Source organism: Adiantum capillus-veneris, chromosome 12 (assembly GCF_014529385.1).
Source record: "Adiantum capillus-veneris isolate H3 chromosome 12, ASM1452938v2, whole genome shotgun sequence".
In the NCBI taxonomy this organism is placed as follows: Eukaryota; Viridiplantae; Streptophyta; class Polypodiopsida; order Polypodiales; family Pteridaceae; genus Adiantum; species Adiantum capillus-veneris.
In genome coordinates this window covers 39,544,156-39,556,640 of record NC_140942.1, presented here as the reverse complement: position 1 = coordinate 39,556,640, position 12,485 = coordinate 39,544,156, and the positions used below count along the sequence as shown (strand labels likewise).

General features: G+C 43.4%; 1 protein-coding gene across 3 annotated transcripts; it reads right to left on the bottom strand.

Moving 5' to 3' along the window:
- Positions 1-1,094: 1,094 nt before the first annotated feature.
- LOC147445618 (3-dehydrosphinganine reductase TSC10A-like) lies at positions 1,095-11,972 on the bottom strand. 3 transcript variants are annotated; one of them, XM_086525068.1, is made up of 5 exons: positions 11,422-11,972; positions 8,178-8,441; positions 7,086-7,233; positions 1,762-2,041; positions 1,095-1,567 (listed from the first exon to the last, which is right to left on the bottom strand). In XM_086525068.1, the coding sequence occupies exons 1-5, from the start codon at positions 11,731-11,733 to the stop codon at positions 1,471-1,473; spliced, it is 1,101 nt and encodes a 366-aa protein (XP_086381194.1). In that variant the 5' UTR covers positions 11,734-11,972; the 3' UTR covers positions 1,095-1,470. The 3 variants fall into 3 exon arrangements, with proteins under 3 accessions (XP_086381194.1, XP_086381195.1, XP_086381196.1); XM_086525069.1 differs by having other exon boundaries at positions 1,762-2,023; positions 11,422-11,971; XM_086525070.1 differs by having other exon boundaries at positions 1,762-1,996; positions 11,422-11,963.
- Between the last annotated feature and the right edge of the window lie 513 nt (positions 11,973-12,485).

Below are 12,485 nucleotides of genomic sequence, written 5' to 3'. Positions count from 1 at the left end.
TTTTAAAACAATAGAATGCAAAAAAAAATCAAAAGATGTCAAGATGTGAAATAACAAAAGGATGAGGAGGCAGGTTGGTAGGGATGGCTGCCTTGATAGCTGATGTAATTATGATCCCTGGATGATATCATGGCTCGACACGAACATGACAATACCTTGTAATTTTTTGGGTTGATCAATATAATTCACTCACAATTGTAAGTTTTGCACAAAAAAAAAAAGATATGAAATAACAAGACATGTCGAGATATGAAATGAAAGTGAAATAAACATTTAAAGTAAGTCTCCACCATGCACCGAAAACAAGAAAGTCTCCCTAACGCAACATGACACTAAGGTTTCTTTTAAAAAGCAAAAATCAAAAACCATAAAAATTGAACTATGTTTAAAAATTATATCTTATGTACTGTGATCCATACACAATACTTAAGAAGACAAGGGAGAGAACATGCAAGCTCAAGTTACCAAAGACAAGTGGAATCCACTCTTTTTTATAGTAGTATAATAGCTTAAGAAAACACTTGGGGATTCGAATAATTTGATTCCATACCATCAGATTATAGATCTCGTAGATATTTACTCTCTTCCTCATGAGCTTGAAAATACTTCACTCAAGAAAAGAGAACTAAGCATTGTTTTGGTCAAATGGAAATATTTTTTTTGTAGAGTTCTATGTGCGACAATTTTAGATCTATTCCTTCCAATGTAATTTTTCGAAGGTGAAAATTCTTTTTAAAGAAGGAAAAAGAATGTGACATATCCTATAGTTTGCGACATGCCCACGTTACACTATGAGCTACGTGTGGAGTTTCAAGGTTTATATCATTGCCGCTTTATAGTTTTCAAGTTAAACTTCAGCCAAGTCTGAGAAATGCAAAACCCATACTACTCGAAAGAATTACTGATTTTGGAGTCTAAACAAGCGATAAATGAAAATTATCAAAATGCCCTCAGATCGAAACTCACAGATACTTCTCAAAATTCGAACTTTAATGCGAACCTTCACTACCTGAAAGAAATACTACTTTTGGAATCTAAACCAGCAATAAAACTTAAATTATCAAAACGACGTTGACATAAATGAAACTCCCAAATAATCTCAAGATACCCTTCCAATTTTTGGAATGAATGCTATTACTTTGACAATAGAGGTGGTGTTCACATGGTGTTCTAACCATAATACTTAGAACACCATATTACTTGCAGAAGAACATGATAATGGACCTTATGTATCAAGGATAAGTTGGTTGGGGTCGCTACCCTGATAGCCGATGTAATTTGGGTCCTTGGATGATGTCATGGCTAAACACAAGCATGACAAGACCTTGTAACTATTTGGGTTGATTAATATAGTTCACTCACAATTGTGAGTTTTGCTATAAAAAGAAAAAAAGAACACCATATTACTTAAATACTTGAAAGTGGCGTGTGAAGGCAATCGAATATCAAGCAAGCCGATGTTGACATAGTCTAGAGATCGTAGAAGGAGGGAGAGACATGAGTGGCAGCTGCCCGCTTCCGACAAACGATCAGCCGGAAAATAGGAATGATTATCATGGACGACAACCTGTACACACACACGTACACGTATATCAGCTTTATGTTGAGAGAGAGAGAGAGAGAGAGAGAGAGAGAGAGAGAGAGAGAACAGGAGAAGAAGCTTTATGCACGGAGCTTCGGTGTGCGCTCTTTGGCAAGATCCATGCAACGGGTTTTGAACTCCAGACTTTTGAGAGAGAGAGAGAGAGAGAGAGAGAGTACCTGAAGGGAATGAAGAAGAAGAGCTCGAACACAAGGCGAGGGAGAGAGTCCGAGGGGACAAAGCCACGAGCGAGAGTGGCCAGGACTAGACCCAGCGGATTGGTGGTCACCAGAAAAGAGCCCGCCTTCAAGGCCGCCACAGTATGGGTGGCCACGCCCTCCGCCGACTCCGCCCACGCCCGGCTGTACAAATTCACCCACTTGAGCAGCTTGCATATCTCCTCCTCCTTGTCCGCTGCCACACCAACCAACATTATCATTACTAGCTTGCGCGACCCGCCTATTGGCGAGTCTCGCTCGCTCTTACTATGACAACTTAAATTAATGACACACATGTCAGAACTTTGAGTGGCTCTCTCTTTGGATGGGTTTTGTCACACACACACACACACACGCGCGCGCGCGCACAGTCCTGTATCCAGTTCTCGTGGGTGGTCCTCTCTCTCTCTCTCTCTCTCTCTCTCTCTCTCTCTCTCTCTCTCTCTCCATATCAAGTGTGGCCGGATGCTGCCGAAGCATACCTGTCTAGCTCTTCGGTTTCTCTCTCATCGTTATAGTCTAATCTCTCTCTCTCTCTCTCTCTATCTCTCTCTCTCTCTCTCTCTCTCTCTCTCTCAGTGTTAATCACTCGTGCGCCTATGTACTCTTTTCAATTAACATTGCAGAGCAAGAGGACGTGTCACGTCGCGTTCAGTGGCGAAAAAGAACTAAAAATACCTAGTAGTATATTTATAATTGACTTACCACATTTAAACCGGCATTGGCACTAAACACGTTGAATTACACATTTTAGAACAATTATCATGTTGTCAATAAGCTGAATGAGTTCACCTTGATGGTTTTCATAGCAATGCAATCCATGTCACTATGACTGATTTTCCCTAATTCTCTCATGTTTTTACTCAGGCTAGACTTGTAAAGACCATGGATACATTCACTTCTTCGTCCTCCCATGAATTCTAACTATCACGCTTTTGCTTTGCAATTTCTTTTGAAGTTTTCTTTTTAAATACATGATCTCATACAGGTGATAAGAGTATAGGTTTCTAGAATTTTTGAATAGATATAATAGCTGGTTGTTAGACAAAGCGCACGAAAAAGGTTTCATAGTCTTCTCTTAATGTGGTTATGTATTTACACAACCGTGTATGTAGGTGGGTTGGTTATAGAATTACGTGTTTTGCGAGGCCTCTCTGTGTGTGTATCATTAACTTATATAATAATAGACCTAAGGTATGTGATGCCTTCGAAGCAAAAGTTTATGACATGTAGCACTATATGAGAACAATAGGTATCAAGAGTACATCTTCTTACTTTGCAAAAATGGCTAAAATATCATGTCGAACCTTTGCTACTGAGGTGAGGTGAAGCGTCGCCTCTACTGGGGAGGTGACTCCATGCCGATACACATGGCCAGGAAGTTGGCCCCCTCAGGTCCTTGGCCGAGGCGAGGGAGGAGCTGACTCCAGGCCGATACACATGGCTAGGCAGTTGGCCCCCTCAGGTCCTTGGCTCAATCCCTTGAGGAGAGTCTGACGCATGCATGGGTGCTGGGAAATTAGCAGCCCATTCCATAGAAGGGTCCTTCTGGGACAGTTAAGAGGCCATTTGCTGCAACAATCTTAGTGGCTAGTGCAAGGGCAGTATATTGGGGGCAATTGTGATCAGACGCTTCTTGACACGGCCGACACAAAAATGCATGTAGTATATTTGATTAGAGACTGCGATGGACCTTCATGGGTACCACGATGAGGATATTGAAAGTAAAAAAGCTTCCCTAATCAAGCCCAATGAAGGGAATATAAAGGCCACAACGATGGCTCCACCTTGAACCAAATAGCTTGTCGCCATTGTTTCCTATGCACTGTGTGTGTGTGTGTGTGTGTGTGTGTGTGTGTGTGTGTGTGTGTGTGTGTGAGATATATATATATATATATATATATATATAGAGAGAGAGAGAGAGAGAGAGAGAGATTCTCTTGGATTCACTGTATTGGTTGTTATTTGATGTTGCACCCTTGCGTGCCTTGAAGCAGTAAAGGTATGAATCTAATATTTATAATTTGTTTGCTATTTGAAGTGCTTTTTGTCCCAAAAAAAAAAAGAGAGAGAGAGAGAGGTTCTAACAGGCGCAGCCCTAGCTGCATTTGATCTTAAATAGCATGACTTCACGCAACAAATCTAATAGCCATGGCGCAGTTGTGATGCCCGCCTTGAGGTCATGCTAGCAAATGCACTGGAACTATTGCATTGATTCAAGCTTTCCTACTATGCTACTGTTTGAGAGAGAGAGAGAGAGAGAGAGAGGTGCACATACTCGTGCGAGAGTAGCAGAGCCACCACCATCAACTGCTAAGACATCCTTAGCGTGTTGCCATCAAAATTAACTCTAGCAGAGCTAACTTTGGTGCTGATTTGCCAGCCAACAGCGTTAGCAACTCAAAAGGTCAGCACCTAGAATCTTCATTTTTTATATATCACTTTAAATTTGAGGTGTGTAGATTGCCAATGAGAGCCTCTCTCTCTCTCCCCACACCCCCCCCCCCCCCTCGGCAGACTTTCCTTCTCTTTTTCCCTCTCCAACGGCAAAACCTCTTCCCCGACCCTTCCCAGCTGGGCTTGTGCTTTCCCTAGGAGGTGTGCTCTCATGTTGTGCTTGATGAGTGAGATGTTGCACTCGGGTTAATTACACCCGATCGTCAAATTCTCTCCACTGTCACTCCATTTTCTGATAGTGTCTTTTGGCCTCAGAGCTGTCGACATCTTGAATGCAAGAAGAGGATACGTGATTTTAGATCTCAAATTTGCACTATATTCTAAGTTCTCTCTCTATATCTGTCTCACTCTCTCTTACAAATGTGGCTAGAAATTATTAAAACGTCTGGTTTGCATGTGCTGAGCTGTATCTCTTTCGCTGCTCCTAACATGAGAGATTCTCGAGTTGCAGTTCGAGCTTCAAGTAGCCTAGTAGGGCACCCTCTCCTAGCATGTGGACCCTGCGTTCTGCCTGCAGCTCCTCCTCGACTATGACGGAGGTGATCATGTAGAAGATAATGATGAACTGATTCATCAACAAAATCTCTCTCTCTCTCTCTCTCTCTCTCTCTCTCTCTCTCTCTCTCTCTCTCTCTCTCTCTCTCCGCCGTTTCGGAATCCTTACAATGAATGCGTTGCACCTCATCTGAGAGAGAGCTATAAGTGTGATCATAGCAACGGGGTCGGGTGGGGGGGTGGAGATGCTCCTTGGTCACGGCGACAGTGGACACACGACCTGATGCTCCTCTTGATCTGCTACAATTAGTGGCAGCCAGCCTCTCTCTCTTTCTTTGATTAGCTCTCTCCCACCTACTTGTGTGTGGGTGTGTGTGTGTGTGAGAGAGAGAGAGAGAGACAGAAGATTGACGGACAAATAGTTGTTGCGAACTTGCTCTACTCACACTCATACAAACGTCTCCTGCCCTTCGATTCGAGCAGTGGCCGCAACTGTAGCACAATGCACGGGTGCGCGGGCCTTGGTTGCTCAACAGCACATACTAAGTTGATGTGTGTGTGTGTGTGTGTGTGTGTGTGTGTGTGTGTGTGTGTGTGTGTGTGTGACACTCACAAAGAGAGAGAGAGAGAGAGAGAGAGAGAGAGAGAGATTCTCTTTGTGAAGGCTCCTGCTTCAGCTAGAGGGCGAGAGAGAGAGAGAGAGAGAGAGAGTATGGCAGCAGCTTGGTGACTCGTGACAACGGCTACCAGCTCCACTCCCTGCCTCTTCACCTTCCCTCCACTCCCTGCGAGTCGCGACCCATCAACTCCCCGTCGACTGTGCAGCCTGAATATGAAGACACGTAGCAGCCTTCCCTCCACTCCCTATGAGTCGCGACCCATCAACTCCCCGTCGGCTGCTGCAGCCTGAATTTGATTTGAAGCCACGTAGCAGCCTGAATTTGAGGCTGCTTCACAAAGAGTATAGATTCCAACACAAGATTTGGAAATTTTTTCGTGTAGGAAAACGGAGTCTTTTTCAGTGTTTTTCATACAATGCATAACATCATGAGCTTCTGTTCGAGAGGCAATGCATACCTAGCTAGGTACGATTGGGGCGGGCAGGGGACCACCGGCCCCCCCACCAGACCGGCAATCCCCTACCCCCAATCGTACCTAGCTAGGTATACGGAGCCTCTCTCACAGAAGCTCATGATAGGTCCCCTACCCCCCCACCAGACCGGCAATCCCCTACCCCCAATCGTACCTAGCTAGGTATACGGTGCCTCTCTCACAGAAGCTCATGATATTTGAGGGTAGTAGCAACTGGGAATTATTGTGAGAATTTGTCCAAACCTTCTTGTGCAAGGCTCGGGAAAATAATAATTTCATGGGGAAAATACATTGTGTAGCTCGCTTTGGGAAGGTTCAAACTATATTTGAGCAAGAGAAATTCTACTTAAACATTCAAAATTTTCTACTACAACTTTATTTTCGGCCTACATAAGGCCTTTATAGACTCTTTGAACTCTTAGGAGCAATTGTAGACTATTGTTGCAAGTAATTTGAATCATTTGATTAAAGCTTGTTGAATTGGGCCTGGTGCAAAGTCAATGTTTCTTCCTACTTTTAACAGAGGGATCGAAGCATGGTTAGACAACGCAAAGAAGCATCGTCTTTGAGAACCACTTATAGTAAATGTCTCTATTGCACAGAAGACAATTGACACATTGTTATTGGTGGCATTTCTTAGATTTTAGACATATACATATAAGAACAACATTTCTTGGATGGACTGTGTGAATGGTTTGATCAAAACCACTACAATAGTGGAGAATTTGTACCACCAAACCATGCTTTTACCCGAAGACATTACCCACTCTCTCATCATCTCCTTCAGTGTTCTAGGCCAATACATATACTCACGTGCACGCAACCTAGAGATTGACCCTCTGCAAACTGTTGTAACCACAAGCACAATAGCTCTGACATGCTGAGTGTCGATTTTTTAACGCAAACTGCATGAGGAGAGCCAATGTTGATTCTTCTCTTCTTTTTATTTTCAAAGATCGCGGCACCTACTCAAATGGGCAGATTCTCTTCCAATTTGAAGGACAAAAGAACACTCTCATTCACAATGCCTTCCTACTCATAACCTAAAAATGTGCTTTGTCTTCCTACTCACTCTCATTCACATTGCCTTCCCACTCATAACCTAAAAATGTGCTTTGTGTCAATGTCTCATCAAGAAAATAGATCCACGCCTAGCAAAAACTTTTAACAAACTCAATTTCCAATGATACCATAACAACAACGGCTACATCATATGATAACAATGGAGGGATAATGCATACCTTCATCAAGAAAAGGAGTGCTTGTGAAGCCGGGGCAAATCAAGCTCACTTTCATGTTATACGGCAAGAGCTCAAAACGAAGCCCTTCTGCAAGTCCTCGCATTCCAAACTTGGTTGCCGTATAAACAGCATGACCATACATGAAGAACTACATGAAAAGAGAACCATGCAATATCACAAGAAGACTTAGAAATTTTCTCATGTAGGAAAAGGGAGCCTTTTTCAATGTTTTTCATACAATGCATAACACCATGAGCTTCTGCACGAGAGGCACCACATACCTAGCTAGGTACGTTGGGGGCAAGGGACCACCGGCCCCCCCACAGGGCCGATGGTCCCCTACCCCCAATCGTACCTAGCTAGGTATGCCGTGCCTCCCTCACAAAAGCTCATGATGTTGAGGTAAGTCATAATGTGGGAATTATTGTGAGAATTTGTCCAAAACTTCTTGTGTATCTTCAAAAGTAGCATCCATGATTTGAACTAGGTTTGCAAATGGGCCCTTTGGTTTAATTCACCCTAAAATGTGACCTCTTTACCTTGTGAGCTCTAAAAAAGCCAAGCTCTTTACATTCTTTTAGTTTTCAGATTTAAGTGCTACAAAAATGCAATGGTATGGATTGCACACACTTTGGACTCCGTTTTTAGGGCAAAGAGCATTGTTAAGTGCATTCTAGGTATTTATGTGTGTGTGCAACGCACGCACGGGCACATGTGTGTCAGTGTTCCCTATTCCCAAAAAGCATTTTCTAAACAAATAGGAAAAATTGGGCTATTTCCAAAACTTTGTGAGATTACTATTACTATAACTAAACTATGGAAAGATTTGCAATTCTTCCAAATTGCAAAAAAAAAAATCCACATGTAAAAACCGAAACGTAGTAGGTGCATTGTAATTGCTTACACGTTTTCTATGAACACTAGTTTGTGTATGTGTGTGTGTGTGTGTGAGAGAGAGAGAGAGAGAGAGAGAGAGAGAGAGAGAGAGAGAGATTTCAAAATTGCTACTATTTATAAGGGATCAGAAGGCAAGCAAAGAAACTATAACAAAAAATGGCAAGCTATTCCAAAGAAAGGGTTGATGATATTTACCAAAGAGGCAAGGGAAGCCGTGATGACAATCGAGACGGGTTTATTGCAGCTATGGCGCTTGAGGAGAGGAAGGGCAGCATGAAGAGCATTCACACTCCCCATGAAGTTGGTTTGCACAGTAACCTCTAAGTCTTTCAATTGTCCATCACCCAAGTATCCACCTCGTGTAAGCCCGGCATTGCACACAAACACATCAATTGGCCTCCATGTAAAGGCCCGCTCGATAGCACTCGACAATGCCGCATAATCAGCTACATCTGCCACCTACACACCGAGCAAAGACACACACATTAACATAAGAGGCATGGTTGGTCACATTGCTTTTCCTGTATTAGCATGATTAATAATCTACATCACTCAAATCCCAAGCTTTACAAGCAAATTATAGTGCATCTTACTTGCCTTGTGTTGTTCTTGAAGCTAAGACACGTTGTGTAGGTCTTGGAAAGCTTAAAAAACTAGAATTAAAGACACCTTACAGTAATATATTTTAAATGTGAGCACTTGGATGAGAGAGAGAGATGAGAGAAGATGCACCAATAGTGCAATTGATTCAGTCAAACATAAGCGAGGTAGTCTACCGTTCAACCGCAAGTTTGAGGCAACCATATACGGAAAGGGACTTGGGGGCAAATTTGTCTATGGGTCTAGAAATGAGCGAGAATGCTTTCAACCAAAGGGACTTCTCCACAGAGGTATCACGCTCCCTAGATTTTTCTTAGGGAAAATTACCAAAATACCCCTCTAATTTGTGGAAATTCCCAAAATACCCTTCAAATTACAAAAATTCCCAAAATACCCTTTTATCTATTTTAGTCAGATTGTTCAAGATTTTCTAATCTTTATTCCTTTTTGACAATTGAGATCCCGTTTTGAGTGCTTAGCATGTATTTTGTCGCAGATTACCTCACAAAAAAAAGGCAATTATGTCTAAAAATAATGAAGCGATTCATCTCCAACGCCTACATAACCAACTCAAATTCTAGTTTTACAGTATAGACTTTGTTACAAAGTGAAGTTGAGCATTTCTTGAGCTCATACAGAAGGGCAAAAGAGTGATAAGAAGTAGAGTGAAATAGAACTGCATTCCTTCTTAGCCATATGAACCAAAGAATAAACCCCCTCCAAACTATCCACGTCTGAATATCAAGCCTTTAACAATTCCCAGCAATAAGTCCATGATCCCTTATCATCTGTCTCAAGTCTACAAAAGCTTTTCGAATGGCCTCAATAGAAGAAAAAGATCCCAATGTTTTAACTATGCCCCTAAATTCCTTATGAAAGACTTACTCTTCATGTTGTAATCTGTTGTCCTCGAGGTGATCGTCCCCCTTGGTGTGGGTCCTTGTATACTTTTCAGCTTTTCTTTTAATACAATTTCTACTTCATTTGAAAAAGGAAATTTAGCATCTTGTATTGATAGACAATCACTCTTCTTATGAAAAGCTACAAACTTTTTTATCTTTAGAGAAATATAGTCTCATAACCACTAGAGGTATTTTGGAAAATGTGAAGAGCATTTTGGGAATTCATGACAAGATATTGGGGGTATTTTGGGAATTTCCACAAATTAGAGAGGTATTATTGGTAATATTCCTTTTTCTTATTGCCCCCTCGTCTGAACAGGGCCTTAATGCCCCTTCAGGCTTCTACCCAAAAATAAATAAAGGAAAAAGACAAGATGAAGGCTCATGTGGCCGTTGCATAACAAAAAGTTGAAAAGAAAATGGCGGGCCCTAAATATAAGGACCTCCCTAAAACAAAAGGTTGAAAAGGAAGACGTGAGGCTCTTAAGTGAAGGTAATCATTTGCAAACGAAAAACTTGGATTCAAAACTTTGTGCGCCTCTCTCTTTTGCTCTTTAGGTGATCAATGCTTTACTTGGTTAGGCCTTATGGAGGCCAAAAATAAGAGAGATGAAAAAACAAGAGAAACATTGAAACATTCAAGTTGCAAGGTGGGACTATGGAATGTGCCTTTTTTCATTAACGGAATATTTAATATAAACGGGTGAGCACAACAAGAAACAAAAGGACACGGTACAAAGAGCCACTACCTAAATGCTACACCTACCCGATGCATGTGGATAATTGAATGAGTACTCGTGACAAGTTGATAAAACAATGCTTTCTCTAACTTAAAAGAGCAGGAAATTGTATTAAGGAAAGAAACCAGGGTAAAGGGGCCAATAAAAAGCTGGCCCCCAAAGGAAGACCTAAAGGATCGTGAGCCCTGTTTTGCTGCTCGCGCTAAGCTTTTAGATGCTGATAGAGTTTAGCACGGGCTTCGTTTTGCACCCTTGCACACGCAATTCTGTCCATGGTGTTGTTCGCAGACTGCTTGCTCGACTAGGTGGCCTAAAGTTGGCCTCTTTATGCTGTAACAATGTTTTTCCCCAATGCAATAAAAAGGTCTGGGAGTATTACATCTCTAGATTCCTTACCAAAACTTCAATTACAAATAACCAAGGAAATAAGCCAAAATATTGAAAGCTAAAAAGCGAGCAGCAGCAAGAATTTTAAACTTTTCTATACTACCTTCATTTTCATGAGAAATTTTAGTTTGTAGAGATACGGGCTAGAGTTTTACCCTAGCCTGCCTTCGTTAGCAAACGTTGTTCAAGCTTCTCAACTCTACCGAAATCGGCAGAGTTGGAAAACGCTTCTTCTACCCCCGCCACGTTGGACAAATGGTGCTGGCTCAAGTATGAGACAAAGCAGTTGACGATTAGCAAGGGGTCCTACTCCCACCGTGCGGATCCACCCTAGCGCCGAACCCATTGTGTTGGCAAACTCAAAAAATACAGAAAACATCAACAGAGTATAAAAATTAAACTGCACCCACAGTAGGTGAAGGCAACCCCTCTCTTAAGGTGAGTGTTCCGGACCGGATAAGGTTGGCCAACCCATCGTATGGATTAGGGAACAGCCGGCTGCATGTCACACGAGCTGTCAAAATGGGCAAGACCTTGCAAGCAAGGGCCTCAAGCTCTACAAACTGAGCTAGCACTAGAGACCTTGAGCTAGAGCCAGTTGACAAGATCTCTGAGCTTTAAAAGTGGCCCTTTGAGAGAAACCGCCTTAATGGCATTCTCTTGGGGAAAAGAAGAAAGCTCTAGTTCCTGTGGTGGCCAGTACACAGCATCACTGTCGGAGGCGGAGGTGGCGGCGGGAGGTAGTCTTCATATAGTATTAACGCTAAATAAATCCATGAAGGAAGCAATGCCATAGAGCACAAAAAGTACCTCACACCGAATGCACTCCTTTGTGGTCGAGGGCACTTCCCCCAGCAAGTACTCCACAGCCGAGGAAAGATTGCTTGCATTCCGAGAAATGAGCGTGACAACGGCTCCTTCCCGCAACACCGTGCGAGCGATCGCAAGTCCGATCCCAGTCGACCCCCCAGTGATGAACACATGCTTTCCCTTCAGAGACTTGATGAAGGGCTTCCTGAAGAATAGGCAGCAGAAGATGCTGAGTAGCAGGACAGGGATGCCAATTACCAAAATGTAGAAGAGCCATCCATGGCTTGTAGACAAAAGAGAAGAGCCCTCCATGAGAGCAAGTACAAAAATGTCAGCTAGCTAAATTTGGCAGCTAGCAATGGCAGAGAGCTTGGAAGAGGTGCATTTGCGTGTGGGCGTCTGTGTGTGTGTGTGGGGGTTGGGGGGGGGGGGGGGGGGGGGGGGTAAAGAGAGGGGCTCTGTGATGTATTTGTGCGCGCGCGCGCTAGAGCTGGGTTGGCTGCACAAGGTTGTGAGAGACAAGTGAGCTGATGACACCTGCCTCCCCGCGCTCAATGCCTCCCTCGGTGTCGAACGGCTCGCTGGTCACGACTTGTATATGAAAGAAGTACGGAGACCCTTCCACTTGAAGTGTCGACGAGCGATGGCGACGTCTGTATGTCTGTGTGAGAGAGAGAGAGAGGGAGAGACGAGGGGGAGAAATTACCGCCGCTTCCTATAGTTGATTTTTGGCCTACATGCCCATACCCCCGGGCCCCGTCCGCTTGAACATGTTTGGTTAGATTTTATGTCCGCAAAGGCCCAGATTGCCTGCGCACATGCACATGTCTCTTAGGCTGCGCACATGCAGCTGTTCCGATGGCTAACCGATTGAGGGTGAATGAAGGCCATCTGCCGGAGGCCTGCGCACATGCTCCAACTCCAGCCGTCAACACGACACAGGTCAACGCTTTTGCTGATATGTCTTGTGCCACAGCCAATACCAACGCTCAAATCCAAGGAAACGGCTCCTCGTCGGGGGTGACCGTTAAGGCTCGCCTACTCACGTCTCGGTGGTGTCGGTG

What these genes read in the sequence shown, in the direction of transcription:
- LOC147445618 (XM_086525068.1), bottom strand. Translation starts at nt 11,733, where the DNA reads ATGGAGGGCTCTTCTCTTTTGTCTACAAGCCATGGATGGCTCTTCTAC. An exon ending in CACTCCTTTTCTTGATGAAG is followed by an intron (nt 2,042 to 7,085) that starts GTATGCATTATC and finishes ACTCGCCAATAG; the next exon opens with GCGGGTCGCGCAAGCTAGTA. An exon ending in TTCTTCTTCATTCCCTTCAG is followed by an intron (nt 1,568 to 1,761) that starts GTACTCTCTCTC and finishes GTGTGTGTACAG; the next exon opens with GTTGTCGTCCATGATAATCA.